Source organism: Ammodytes marinus (assembly GCF_949987685.1).
Source record: "Ammodytes marinus genome assembly, chromosome: 1".
NCBI classification, from domain to species: domain Eukaryota; kingdom Metazoa; phylum Chordata; class Actinopteri; order Uranoscopiformes; family Ammodytidae; genus Ammodytes; species Ammodytes marinus.
The window spans coordinates 16,613,704-16,625,901 of record NC_137230.1 but is presented as its reverse complement, the minus strand read 5'-3'; the positions used below and the strand labels follow the sequence as shown (position 1 = coordinate 16,625,901).

The 12,198-nt window shown below is 41.5% G+C and overlaps 1 protein-coding gene across 3 annotated transcripts; it reads right to left on the bottom strand.

Moving 5' to 3' along the window:
* Positions 1–798: 798 nt before the first annotated feature.
* Positions 799–12,122, bottom strand: LOC307255352 (uncharacterized protein). Of its 3 annotated transcripts, none has more exons than XM_080034032.1 (17): positions 11,994–12,122; positions 9,475–9,562; positions 9,224–9,357; positions 8,999–9,077; positions 8,841–8,864; positions 8,661–8,714; positions 7,681–7,830; positions 7,468–7,531; positions 7,334–7,377; positions 7,125–7,250; positions 6,332–6,480; positions 6,093–6,201; positions 3,140–3,802; positions 2,796–3,052; positions 1,229–1,319; positions 1,040–1,133; positions 799–937 (listed from the first exon to the last, which is right to left on the bottom strand). In XM_080034032.1, exons 3-17 carry the CDS (start codon positions 9,313–9,315, stop codon positions 867–869), a joined length of 2,067 nt encoding a protein of 688 aa, XP_079890158.1. In that variant the 5' UTR covers positions 9,316–9,357; positions 9,475–9,562; positions 11,994–12,122; the 3' UTR covers positions 799–866. The 3 variants fall into 3 exon arrangements, with proteins under 3 accessions (XP_079890158.1, XP_079890160.1, XP_079890159.1); XM_080034034.1 differs by having other exon boundaries at positions 7,681–7,797; XM_080034033.1 differs by lacking the exon at positions 9,475–9,562 and having other exon boundaries at positions 11,994–12,115.
* Positions 12,123–12,198: the final 76 nt, after the last annotated feature.

Sequence of the window (12,198 nt, the reverse complement as noted above, 5' to 3'; positions counted from 1 at the left end):
GCAACACATGCACATTTAAATATAGTTTTACACTGATTGTAAAAACTGGACTTTCTATCTTTCAAGTGTTTATATTCCTTTCAAACATAATATAGCTTTGCAGGATTAATGTAACAAATGCTCTGTGTTTCTGAATATTCTCATTAATTGTCTCTGATGCCTGAAGAAAAAAAAAACATCTGTTGGTTTTTAGGTTGCATTCCTGATTAGAAATGACTTCATGTTCACAGAAAAAAAAGAAAATTGAGACATCACATTCTCAAGAAGTATTTTCCTCTCCCATTAACTTGGCTGTACACTGATTAAACACTGAAAATCCTAACCTCGATAGTGTTTCATATCGACAAATACTGTTCATTTTCCAAACCTTGAACCGAAGCTTTGTGAGTGATTGTTTGCTTCTCTGCAGATTGAAGAAATTAATCATCTTGAACTTATGAAAACCTTTTCAGAATGATTTAATTTACCTGATAAATGCACTGTAATTAAGGCCCAAAACAAGGTCGCTTTGAGCTGATCCTGAAATGGTTGGAGGACATTGTATTTCCAAATGACAGGAATAGTTTATGAAAGTGTAAACTTAGTGGTGTCCCAGGCAAAGTGATGGCGTTTTTGTTGAAAGTATAAGGACTTTGAAGGGAATTTTCTTGGGGTAGTTTCAGTCATGAGTGAGGTGCAGAAAAACTTGAGGTTTTATAGTTCTTGGTCAGAACAAGGCAAATATGTGCACAGACTCGCTCGTAATGGAAGAGCCCGTTTGTCTGAGCAGTAAGTGGATCGTCCTCAAGGCCTCCAAACCCGCGGAGAAAGAGGGAGATGGTGATCAGATGGGGTAGAAATGCTTTATATACGCTTCCGATGTGTCCTTAGAAGACAGTAGTGGCTAACTGGCCGGGGGTAGAGGGACGCTCCTCCTGAGCATGTGAAGTGTCTTCTCCTGCAAGACATAAAACAGGGCAAATTTACAAATACCTCATGCCTGCAGTTCTGTCATCACACAAGCTAAAGCACAATCAGTTTACTGACAAGCTCCTCTCACCTTGTTGTTCTTCTCTCTTTTCCTCACTGTGCTCCTCGTCTTCCTCGGGCATTTCAATCCCCGCCAAATCCTGCAGGTCCTCCAAGCTCGACTCCTTTTTGAAAATAACAATTGGGATTAGGGTTAAGTAAATAAATAAACATAGTCTTTTGTTGGCTCGAAAAATAATTCACCTGATTCTTGGATTACCTGTGATTCAGAGAAACGATCTTCATCTGAGTTTCTAAAACCTTCTGGGGCTTCCATAAGGATCTCTAGTACGCCTGCATCCTCGTCATCGCTGCAGAGAGACATAAATATATTCATGCAGGGTCAAATATACTTGAAACTTTTATTTAAAAACCCTTAAATTGTTAAAATTAACCTTTTCCTCACTGGCAATATACACTCACCGGCCACTTTATTATGTACAGCAGTTCAATTTACTCCTAACACATATAACTAATCAGCCAATCACATGGCAGAAACTCAATGCATTTAGGCATGTAGACCTGGACAGGGACAACTTATTGAAGTTAAAATCAAGCAACAGAATGGGGAAGAAAGGGGTTTTAACTGACTGAGAATTGTCAGAAAAGGGAAAAATATCCAGTGATCGGCAGTTGTGTGGACGAAAATGTCTTGTTGAAGTCAGAGGAGGATGGGCAGACTCGTTACAACCAAGGTATGCAGAATACCATCTCTGAACGCACCACATGTCTAACCTTGAAGCAGATGGGCTACAGCAGCAGAAGACCCTAACAGGTGCCACTCCTGTCAGCTAAGAACAGGAAACTGAGGCTACAATTCACACAGTATCACTCAAGTTTGACAATAGAAGATTGGAAAAATCTTGCCTGGTCTAATGAGTCTCGATTTCATTTCCGACGTTCAGATGGCAGGTTCAGAATTTGGCGTAAACAACATGAAAATATGGATCCATCCTGCCGTGCACCATCAACCATGCCACGTTCAAAGACACTTAAACCCCCTTTCTTCCCTATTCTGAAGCTCGGTTTGACTTCAGCACCTTGTCTTGACCTGCCCTGTGAATGGCTGATTGGCTATTTGTTTTCATAAGCCATTAAACAGGTGTACCTAATAAAGTGGCCAGTGAGTGTATATTATACTGTATATTATTTTGTGTGCATAAAATATTCAAAGGCCAAGACTCCATGTTTGTATGCAAACACCTTAATGCTTTGTACATCTTTTTAAAAGCATTTGTCCAAAATACAGCCTGGTTCAATTTAGTCTCTTGTATTTTTTCCCTGAAGTCTAATTTTTCAGGAGGCCGAGGAATACTTTTCTTAGTGTGATTTATAAATGCGCTCACATATCATTCAGATTATTAAAAAAAAAAGCGAAAAGAGTTGGAGTTACATTTCTAATTTAATCATATATGACAGCTACGATATCGACCAAGGACCTCTGGCAACATGGCCACAAAGCCTCCATCACTGAAATCTAGATAGAATAAACATTCTGTACTAATACAGTAAATTCAGCTGATTTAAAAAGGAGCTTTTGGACTTTTGACTTTATTGTCCCAAAGGGGACATTCTTTTTCACTTCACAGTACAGTGGAGGCAGGAATAATGTGTGAATTTGGAAAACTTTATAAAACAGGTGGTTTTCCTGCTTCTGCCAATTGGAATGCAGTATATTTACAACAAAATGCGAAATGGAAACTAGTTTAATAAAGTTTATCAATCATGTGAAATGTAAATGGCTCAAAGAGCAATAATAACGAGGACCAAAAAACCAGGACACTGACCTTCCCCCAGGGTAAAAGTTCTCTTCCTCCTTTTCTTTTTCCTCCACTTTCTCATCCTCCGTTTTATTTTGGTTCTCCTTGTGTTTCCCGTCCTCCTCTTTGTCCTCCTCTTCCTCCTTCTCTTCTCCTTGGGCTTCCTGTTGTCTCTGCTCTTCCTGTTCCTCCTCCTCTTCCAGGTCGGAGCAGTTGAGAAAGTCGAAACTTTCTAGGGCTGTCTCAACTTCCTGAATGAAACTAGTAGAAGTAGGGAAAGGAACCTGTTGGGACAACATATGCATTTTTTTTATATCGCTGTCAACACGTTGGATTAAAAAACGCAAAATAAGAGAGAGTATGTGCCTCACCGCTGCAGCCTCCTCTGGGTGTTTTGACTGCTGGATGGACTGACGTTGCTCACTGGGTATCTCTGGAGCTTCAACCTGGTGTTCCTCTCCTTCTTCAGTGGTGCTGTCCCCCGTTTCTGCTTGGGTCTGTGGCGCCCGTACTGACGAGTCCTCAGGTGCGGCTTCTTTTATCTCCTCCACTGAAATACACAGCTGTGGTTGTGGGGGGCCGCTTTCAGACGGATGCTCTGTCTCCGCCAGCGACACTGCAGCTACAGAGGAAACATCAGGGCAGGAGCAGCTCAGGAGTGATGAGGTGTCAGAGAGGTCTGCTGATTGGACGGAGGCTGTGTCCGTCACTGTACAGTCTGGAGTGCTCTGGCCGGTGCGGCTCTCAGAGCAGGAGGTCTGCAGGTGGCCGTTTGGCACTGTGTCCGTCTGAGAGAAAACCTCCCCGGCTTCCGTCTCGTCCTCCTCTTGGTTGGAGGAGAGCGACGGCGTGGACGCGCTGGACTTGTGCGGCGTGAACGACAGCGGAGTGGTGAGAGCGGGCGGCGGCATGCTGGAGGCAGCCAGCCTCTGAGCATGATGAGCCAGGGCCGGACTGGAGGAGTCATCAGAGGATTCAGAGGAGTTGGACCAGACTGTTCCATTCTCCATTTCGCCCTGTCGCTTCAGCAGAGACTAGAAGAGAACCGAGAGGAGAAAGACATTGAGTTATCACTGCTAGGGCTGCAAACAGCAGGTAAAACATATATATCAGTGATTCTTGAGAAGTGGGACAAAACAGGGTGCAATGTTGAAAAAATACAAACCCTATGTTTAGGCAAATTAAATTACATGTATGTATCCAACATATACTAGGCTATTGAGCTAAGCTTTGACACAACCTCCCAGCTTTTGTCCTTTTTATCAAAATGGGATGTTTACCTTGCCATTCCTTATCAAAATGGGCTTTTTACCTTGCCATTCCTTATTTTGTGTCAACACAGCCAGACACCAAAAACCCAAATTAATTTTCCCTCAAGTTATGATAGACCCATGAGATGTATAGTGATCACAAATATTCAACAAGACTGACAGAGGCAACAAAAAGTATTTTCAAAATGGATATGAATATCCACTTTTTTGACATCTGACGGTGTTGACATATTTAACGTTTCTTAAACAGAACAAATGGAGTTTTTCTAGTAGCCATTTGGTTTTTCTGTTGATGATTGGTGTTAGTATGAACTACTTCAGGAAAATAAAATTATCGAAACATTTCAAATAACACTTGCACTTTACAAGGACTGCACTTAATTTCGATGTATCTGTGACAATGACAATAAAGATATATTCTATTCTATATTCTATTTTGGCTGATTTTCTTACATTTTAATGGATTGTCTGACAGTGGTGACAAAAAGTGTCCCACCACTTTAAAATCCATATAAAACATTAATGTGTTGAAGAAAAGCTGTTTTTATTGATATGAGAGATTATTTAGTGTTGCTTTTGATGAAAAAAGCACGTTTTAATCATTAAAGTACATTTTTAATAGGTTTTATTGCATATGAAAGATTGAAAACCTCTGTGGACACACTGTTTTGGATGTCGTGAGAAGATAACAGTGTCATATATTTGACATAATAATGATACAATTAAATTTAAGGGGATAATTGTGCTCCAGACATTCTATTCTTAATCCCTAATAACATCTACAATTTTAAATATTTTTATTTTTAAAGATAACAGCAGTTACATATGGAAGACGGCCTTTTGTCCCGGTTCTCAAGAATCACTGATATGCCATGTGATAAATACAACTGACCAATTCATCAACCAGTCATCCTCAAACTGTAGGTCATTATGGCTACAAATATGGAGTGGAACTAGAGTTTATTTAATCTGTTTCATGTGGGATCAACAGTTGACAGAAAAACAGGTAAAGCCCATCAGGTTTACCTTCACCACAATACTATAAATGTATTAACTGTCATTTAGGCTTATACTTTTAGTTGCCCGAACACTGTAAATGGTTGATGAATTGTATTGTATTGTAAATGACAGGGACACAATGGCGATATTCTGTTTAAGATGGAAATCTTAATATCATTTAAGGCTCTAATAACTTGTCATTATTCATAATTTGTTATACTTTAAACACTAAATGTTTATCACCTTATGTTATATTGTTGTTCATTATGTACAAATTAATCATTAAATCACCCGATTAATTGATTAATGCAGGTAATAACTAAAAAGGGTTAGAAATCTCACAAATTACCAAATATATAGAAGTCTGCGAACTACAGTCTCTAGTTGAATTAACAATCAAATATAAAATTAATATTATACCCATATTGACCGTGATTGTCTGTCTGTCTGTCAGTCAGTTTGGATCAAAATGACTATAATTTCTTTGGTCAGTATCAACTACAGCTACAGCTACAGCTATGTCCCAACACACCGACTGTACAGAGGTGAATCGGGGAGCTGTGCGGTTGAATTCACAACGAGAAGTCGTCGTCCTGACATCGCGGAACGCCTCCACCAGCGAGCGGCTCTGTCGGGGCCTGCCATGACGCACGCTCTTCACGCGAGGTGAGGAAGAGGAGGGACATATTGGAGCTCTACTCAACCACTATTAAACAGCTACAAGGGCCACAGCTCCGCTCATACATGCTGCTATCAAGTGTCCCACTAGCGCTATCATTCATTCTCCACGCGTCAGGCACGCCACTCCCATGTCCAAGTGTCCTCACACACACCACTCTCTGAATATCCTCACACACATCACTGCTACATCTACAGACAAAGCAGTTGGGGAGCAGCTGAAATAGAACAAGCCAGTGATACGACAGTAATAATAGCCATCAGTACGATAAATGGCAAATTTATATACACAGTGTATATTTGGAGTAAAAAATAGTCTACAAATCCTTAATACATATAAACTAACAATGTAACAGTACAAAAAGATTTGACTCACATAAAAAACCTGCTCCCGCATAGAGGGCGTATCAGGAGGGCTCTGATTGGACAGCAGCCGTTTGGAAACTGTACTGGTGGAGCAGGTCTGGTCATCCTTATCAAAGGGACTGGATGAAGAAGAAAAAACAAGGAAACAGGGCAATAGAAGGAGTGAGAACAGGGCAAAAACACACCTAAATACACATGTTTAAATCACAAGTATCAAACATGCTCATGTTCAAGCCACGACAGGTATACCTCCAGGTGACCTCCAAGTTCAGCTTGACCGTCCCGAGGTCATTGATATCCACGGCGAGCGTCTGGGGCAGAGGGCAGAACAGGTCCAGCATTTCACAGGACACGCTGCCCACCACTACGTGATTGGCAAGGCTCTTCAGCTCCGTCACCTGGACAACAAAACAACCAGTAAGTTAAAAGGAGGAGGCTGGCAGTAACTCATTGTTTTCTTATTGTAAGTGAAAAGTATAAAAAACAATATACAAATGTTATATTAATAGTACTATAAAATCCACTGTGGTGGTGGCTGTGCAACTATACCATGAAAACCCCCATGCATATACTGTACAAGAAAACAGCTTTTTAATAGCTGAACACTGTAGTGAGTGACCACCACTGTGCATGAAAGGGTTAAAAACACATTAAAAAGACACACCATTGCACTTGGAGAAATGTTTCTTCATAATGATTATCATAGGGACTGTATTCTATTTTAAGTCCATCCCACACACAGCATCCTGCTGCTGTAAATATTCACCACAGCATCAGATTCACAGCTGAATATAGTCCCCGAGAAATGCACTGTGCTGCTGTTTGAGTTATATTTACTCTACTTTTAGGAAATTATTTAGCTTCTTCTCTCCCCCAAATGCAACTATTAATTTGTGAATCTGTTTATAAAGATTAACATCTGGTGGACATGGAGCGGAGACAGGCTAGGAAATGTCCGATAATGGTTGGTTTTGGTCCTTTACAATTAGAATGATTATGAATAACGCCACCCAGCAATATCCTCTAAAGCTGATTAAAATACCTTGATTGACAGCAGTTCTGTGACGAGAGGCAGGAAGATGTATTCCTCACCATCCCATATCTGCCTGTTGCTGACTTCCACGCGTCCTCGTAGCCTCCAGCGTTGCCGTCCGTAACGCATTAGGACCTAGCAGGGACAATACAATAATGTGATGCAGTGGAAGCATAGACTCCACCACATTATGTGTACATGTGCTTGTGTTTTCTCACCTCATACTGGTCACCAGCACACAGCCGTGCAAAGCCGGCAAGTCCTGAAACATCCAATATAGACAAGAAAATGAGAAGTGGACGAAAAAAGAGTGCAGCAAATGGGAAGTCATGTGATTGTGAGAGTGACTCACCCTTCATCTTGACGTGAAATTCTCCCATCTGGCTTTCTATTTCACTCTCAAGCGAGCACATGTGCTGCGGGGACAAAGCAAGGGAGTTATTTCATTAATATATTATTAATCTGCTTCAATGTTAGAAGCCAAAACATGTTTGTATTTCTGCACAAAGGACCCAGTGTTCATGCCGACACGTAAAAATACTTTGAACCCGGGTCAGTAACTTGCCTCTGTACATTCCCTGTAGCCCTTGTTGGCTTCACTCAGGCTCTCTCTGGCCTCCCTGCTGCCAGTGGCCGAGTTAAAAGCCGCCACCATCTTACTTGCTCCATCACGCAGTCGCCGCTGTATACAATAAGCATCGTACAGCTCCTCAACCTGAACAAGAAAGCATTGCAAAGTGTTAAAGAAGTGGATGTATTCTTAAATTCTCACCTAGAGAGACAATGACACTTTTTAAATCACAAATTTACTTTAAATCAGTGCATTTGTTATTTTAGTAAAAAAGCATCAGATTAAATGGGTAAGGTTGCCATGTTTTCAGTGTGAACTGTTCACTTACACAGTATCACCTCATGAAGTTGTTACTGCCAACATTTAAGATAAGTTGCCTGTTTAAACCTTCAATAGAAACAAAGCTACATTGGCATTCATTTGGAATCGTATTTGTTTCCATCTAACACATTTATGTCCATTGATCCCTCTCCTTTAAGCTGTTTTTGTGGTCTACAAACAACTCCCGAGGGAAGTATCCATCTCTTTAGCTGCTAATAGCTCCATTTACTTCACCAGCTAGTCTTTAACTGTGTCCGCTGTATCGTGCAGCGCAGGTTGAGTGGGTTCATCAGGTTTTGTTTTTTTTACCCAAGGAAAAAGATTTATGCAAAAACCAAAACAAAGAGTTGAACAATGCTAAAAAGCTCAGAGCACTCAGGTGATAATTCTCTATGAGTTTGATTTGTTGTTTGTCCTTCTCATGCTTTGATAGTACAATGAGAGAGAGAAAGGAAACAGGGCAGAGAGCTGAAGACATGCAGCAAAAGGCTGAGCGCCGGAATCAAACCGTGGCCGCTGTAACAAGTTCTTGGCCTTAATGGAGTGGTATGCACTCTACCAATTGAGCAACTAGGGTGCCCCGGGTATGACAATATTAATAGTAAAATTATGTATATATTGTTTATTTAATCAATTTCCATATACATACACACCTTGCTGAGATGAAATTCCAAGCGACGCATAAACCGCTCTATGGCTTTCACTTGCTAGAAAGAGAAAAATCTGAAAATTATTAAACTTGACAAACTGATAAAGAAGATCTTTTATCTCTAATCAGTACTGATGTCCTGCACCCACATCTGTAAAGAACAACTGGTGTGGATGAAACTCACCTTATCCAGCTCGTATAAAGAGCCCTGCACAGAAAAGCACAAAAATAAACACATTAAGATTCACAAAGTGTCACGTCATTAATATCCTGACTAAAGACCCCAGGCGACAGCCTGGTACTAAATACTTGTGTGACTGGTTTTACAACATGAGCGCTCACCAGACGACCGTTCCTCTTGTTCTCTCTGGTCTGCTGACCGAGACTGTCCAGCTCCAGCTGGTGGACCTGCAGGTACGACCTGATGACAAAAGAAACATAAGCGTTACCTCTTAATTGTCACATTGAAAAGCCTTTTAAAGTCGTTTTCCTGCTTATTCAGTGTAAACCACATTGATGACATCCGCTGCAATGTATACAAACAGTGCCAGGGAAGTGTTTACTCACTGTAAGCCTCTGCGTAAGGCGGCGTACACTTCATCCAGCCGCTCGGGCTGGGGGATTTTAGTGGGTGGCTGTTTGGTGGAGCCTGTGAACATCCTGCTTCCTTACAAGGCACGTTTCTCTTGGATCAAACAGTGCTGAGGGAGGGAGAGGCAACACACAGTGATAGATAAGGCCTGTGTGATTATTTCTGTTACATTCAAAATGAGCATCAAGGAAACTGGCAGAGCGGAGAGCGAGAGAGGTCTGCTCACCTGCTGAGTAGAGGGAAATTATGACTACTGTAGCATGCTGGCAGAGTTGAGTGTAGCACTGTGGCCTTAACAAGCCGAAGGACATGTCCTGTAATTAGAAGTAGACATTAGAGACAAAAATGTCCCATACCTCACTGCACCTGAATGGATTTTTTTGGTTCCTACTCTGTGATTATCAAGGAGTCTGATAATAACAGAGGAAAAAATTGGGGTCTGCATCGTCACTTCCTTGGTCATGGCCACATTGTTTTGTTGAAAGTCTGAGACGGTGAGCAACACGCACCATGCAGCAGCCACAGTGGCCACCACTGACAACAGCAGGGAGTACAGTCTTGCTTTGGGCTTCTCTTCCCCTTCCTTCCCTACTCCCCCCCTCCACACATCCACATCCAGCACCAGAGCACAGGAAGTCTGATGGCTGACTCTACACAGGAAATTCTACACAGAAGTTTGGCCACGGAATATAAAACTATCGCTCCGCTGGAGGGTGGGGTGTAAAAATCTACCCGTTTTTCCACTTTAAGCCATTTAACGTGCAGATTAGAGTTGGTGCTATACAGTCGAGGGGAACACCATAAGAAGAGAGGGTCGTGCCTGAGCTAATCTAGTCACAACGAGATTACAGACTTAAACCACACTAAATCTGTCAAGCAGGAGCCAAGCCCATATTAACACATGGGATCTGTGAGTGAATCCAGCGCGGGACAGAGCAACTGGTGACATCTGCTCTTCATTGTCTCACACTAAAATTCAAACCAGCAGAGAAATGTGTCTGATTATAAAAGGTAGGATCAAAATCTACCACCTGTTGGCACTATAATAATCCACGTACAACCCCCGCTGCCTTTCTATGCCCTCCTACAGAGCGGGGAGGTGGGCTCAGGGTGCACCAGCGTGGAGGTCAGGTTAAACCGCTAATCTTAGCTGCAAACTGGGCGGATAAAATAGAATTGTTGAGTACATGGCAAAGAAGGAGGGAGCCATACGAGAAAGCCTTTTCAGGTAAAACACAAACATAATTTTGCTTAACATGGTTGAGGAACCTGTGCAGGACCTAAGGAGCAAACAGCTATGACATTGTCATCATGAGACAAAGCTGTACCTGTAGTCCACACAAACACTCAGCAGACAGACACCAGATAAAAATTGATTATTATGAGTGTTGATCGCCCAGTTTCCTCTCCCTCAGATGATCTTTCTTTCATCCCATTCCTTACATTATAGATCATTAGCTGGATTAATCCTCTCCACAGAGCACAGCGAACAAAGGGGACACTGTTTGCAATCACCTCACAAGACTGGAGTTCAGTTTGAAGAAAAAAAGCCTTTCATGCACTCACTGCTTGCACATGGAGCCATGATTAGGAAGCAGTTTGGGCCTTCAGCAATCTCAGATTCACTAATTGATTTAAGGTATAGGGCTGCAACTAACAGGGACTTTAAATACAAGATGATTGTTTTTCCTATAAATGGTCCCAAAAAAAAGTAAAGTGTCAATCTCAGTAGATACTGGAAAATGTTCAACCTACAATGGTATAAACAAGGAACACACATTCAAGAGATAAGAACATGTGATTGCCAATTGTTTTGAGTTTATAATCAGAAAAAATATTAATAAAATTCTACTCGTCACGTCTTAGCATGTTTTTTTTAAATTGAAAGTTTAGGCTACCTTAAAATATTTTGATACCAATTAACAACCAACTTTTTTTAAACATAATTGTTTCAATTGAAGTTATGTGTTTAACAAACCAACTAATAAGATGACATATAGGTAACTATAGGCTTAGGCTACCATAAAAACAACCATGCACACAAGAAAACAGACGAACACTAGTGACCACTATGCATTAACGGTTAATGAATTCAATGCATTTTAAGACTTTTTAAAATTTAAGTTAAGATAATTTAATAACACAATCCATTATTGTCCATCACACTTGGTAGCCTACGTCCACAAGTGAGTGTTTGAGGAAGAGGAGGGGGAAGAGGAGGAGGAAGATGAGGGGTTACAATAACGGTGTTACAATAAAATGCAACCACCTCTCCTCCTCCAGATTACTGGATTAGCCTAACCCGGCGGCAGCAGGCCACTCTGTCGGATAAACGCAATCTTACATACCGGTCGTGTTCTCTCAAAAGAGTTAAGGCTTAGGAGTTTTAACAACAAATTTTGGAGAAAGTGTCGTGCCAGGTTTTGTTATTCCGTCCATATCCCACGGCCCCCGGAGCAGCTCATCACACACAGGCCACAAAAAAGTCCACACCAGGACCCCAACCACTACCGTCAAAGTGTCGGTCCAACAACTCAGTACTAAAACTACATGAACAGCTGGGATATATATATATTTTTTTTAAGCAGGAGGATTAGGTCAATCACAGCCAGCTGTCGGGTATAATTTCGACAACATCACGGGGAAAATCAACTTCACGTCGGACTCATGTAGAGGAACATTTAACGGGCACCGTTTCCTTTTCTTGTTGTTGTTTTGACTTGGTGATAAAATAAGCCCTCTTACCTCTGAATTAACGTCCGACAGCCCGTAGGATAAGACCGGGTTCTCATTTCCAACACGATGCTCCACGCAGTTAGCAGAGGTTTACAGTTATTCTGGGCGCTGTCCCTCTCCTTGATTTCGCAGTTTTTGTGCCCACAGTCAAGTTAGCATACGCTACCAATAATGGCTTCCTGTGAGATAATTTCAAAATAAAAGCTCCCAGGTT

Excerpts from the sequence above, each read along its gene's own strand:
- LOC307255352 (XM_080034032.1), bottom strand. The coding sequence starts at position 9,315 with ATGTTCACAGGCTCCACCAAACAGCCACCCACTAAAATCCCCCAGCCC. Across the intron at positions 6,481-7,124 it reads CAGAACTGCTGTCAATCAAG|GTGACGGAGCTGAAGAGCCT; the intron begins GTATTTTAATCA and ends TTTGTTGTCCAG. Across the intron at positions 3,053-3,139 it reads ACCCAGAGGAGGCTGCAGCG|GTTCCTTTCCCTACTTCTAC; the intron begins GTGAGGCACATA and ends TTGTCCCAACAG.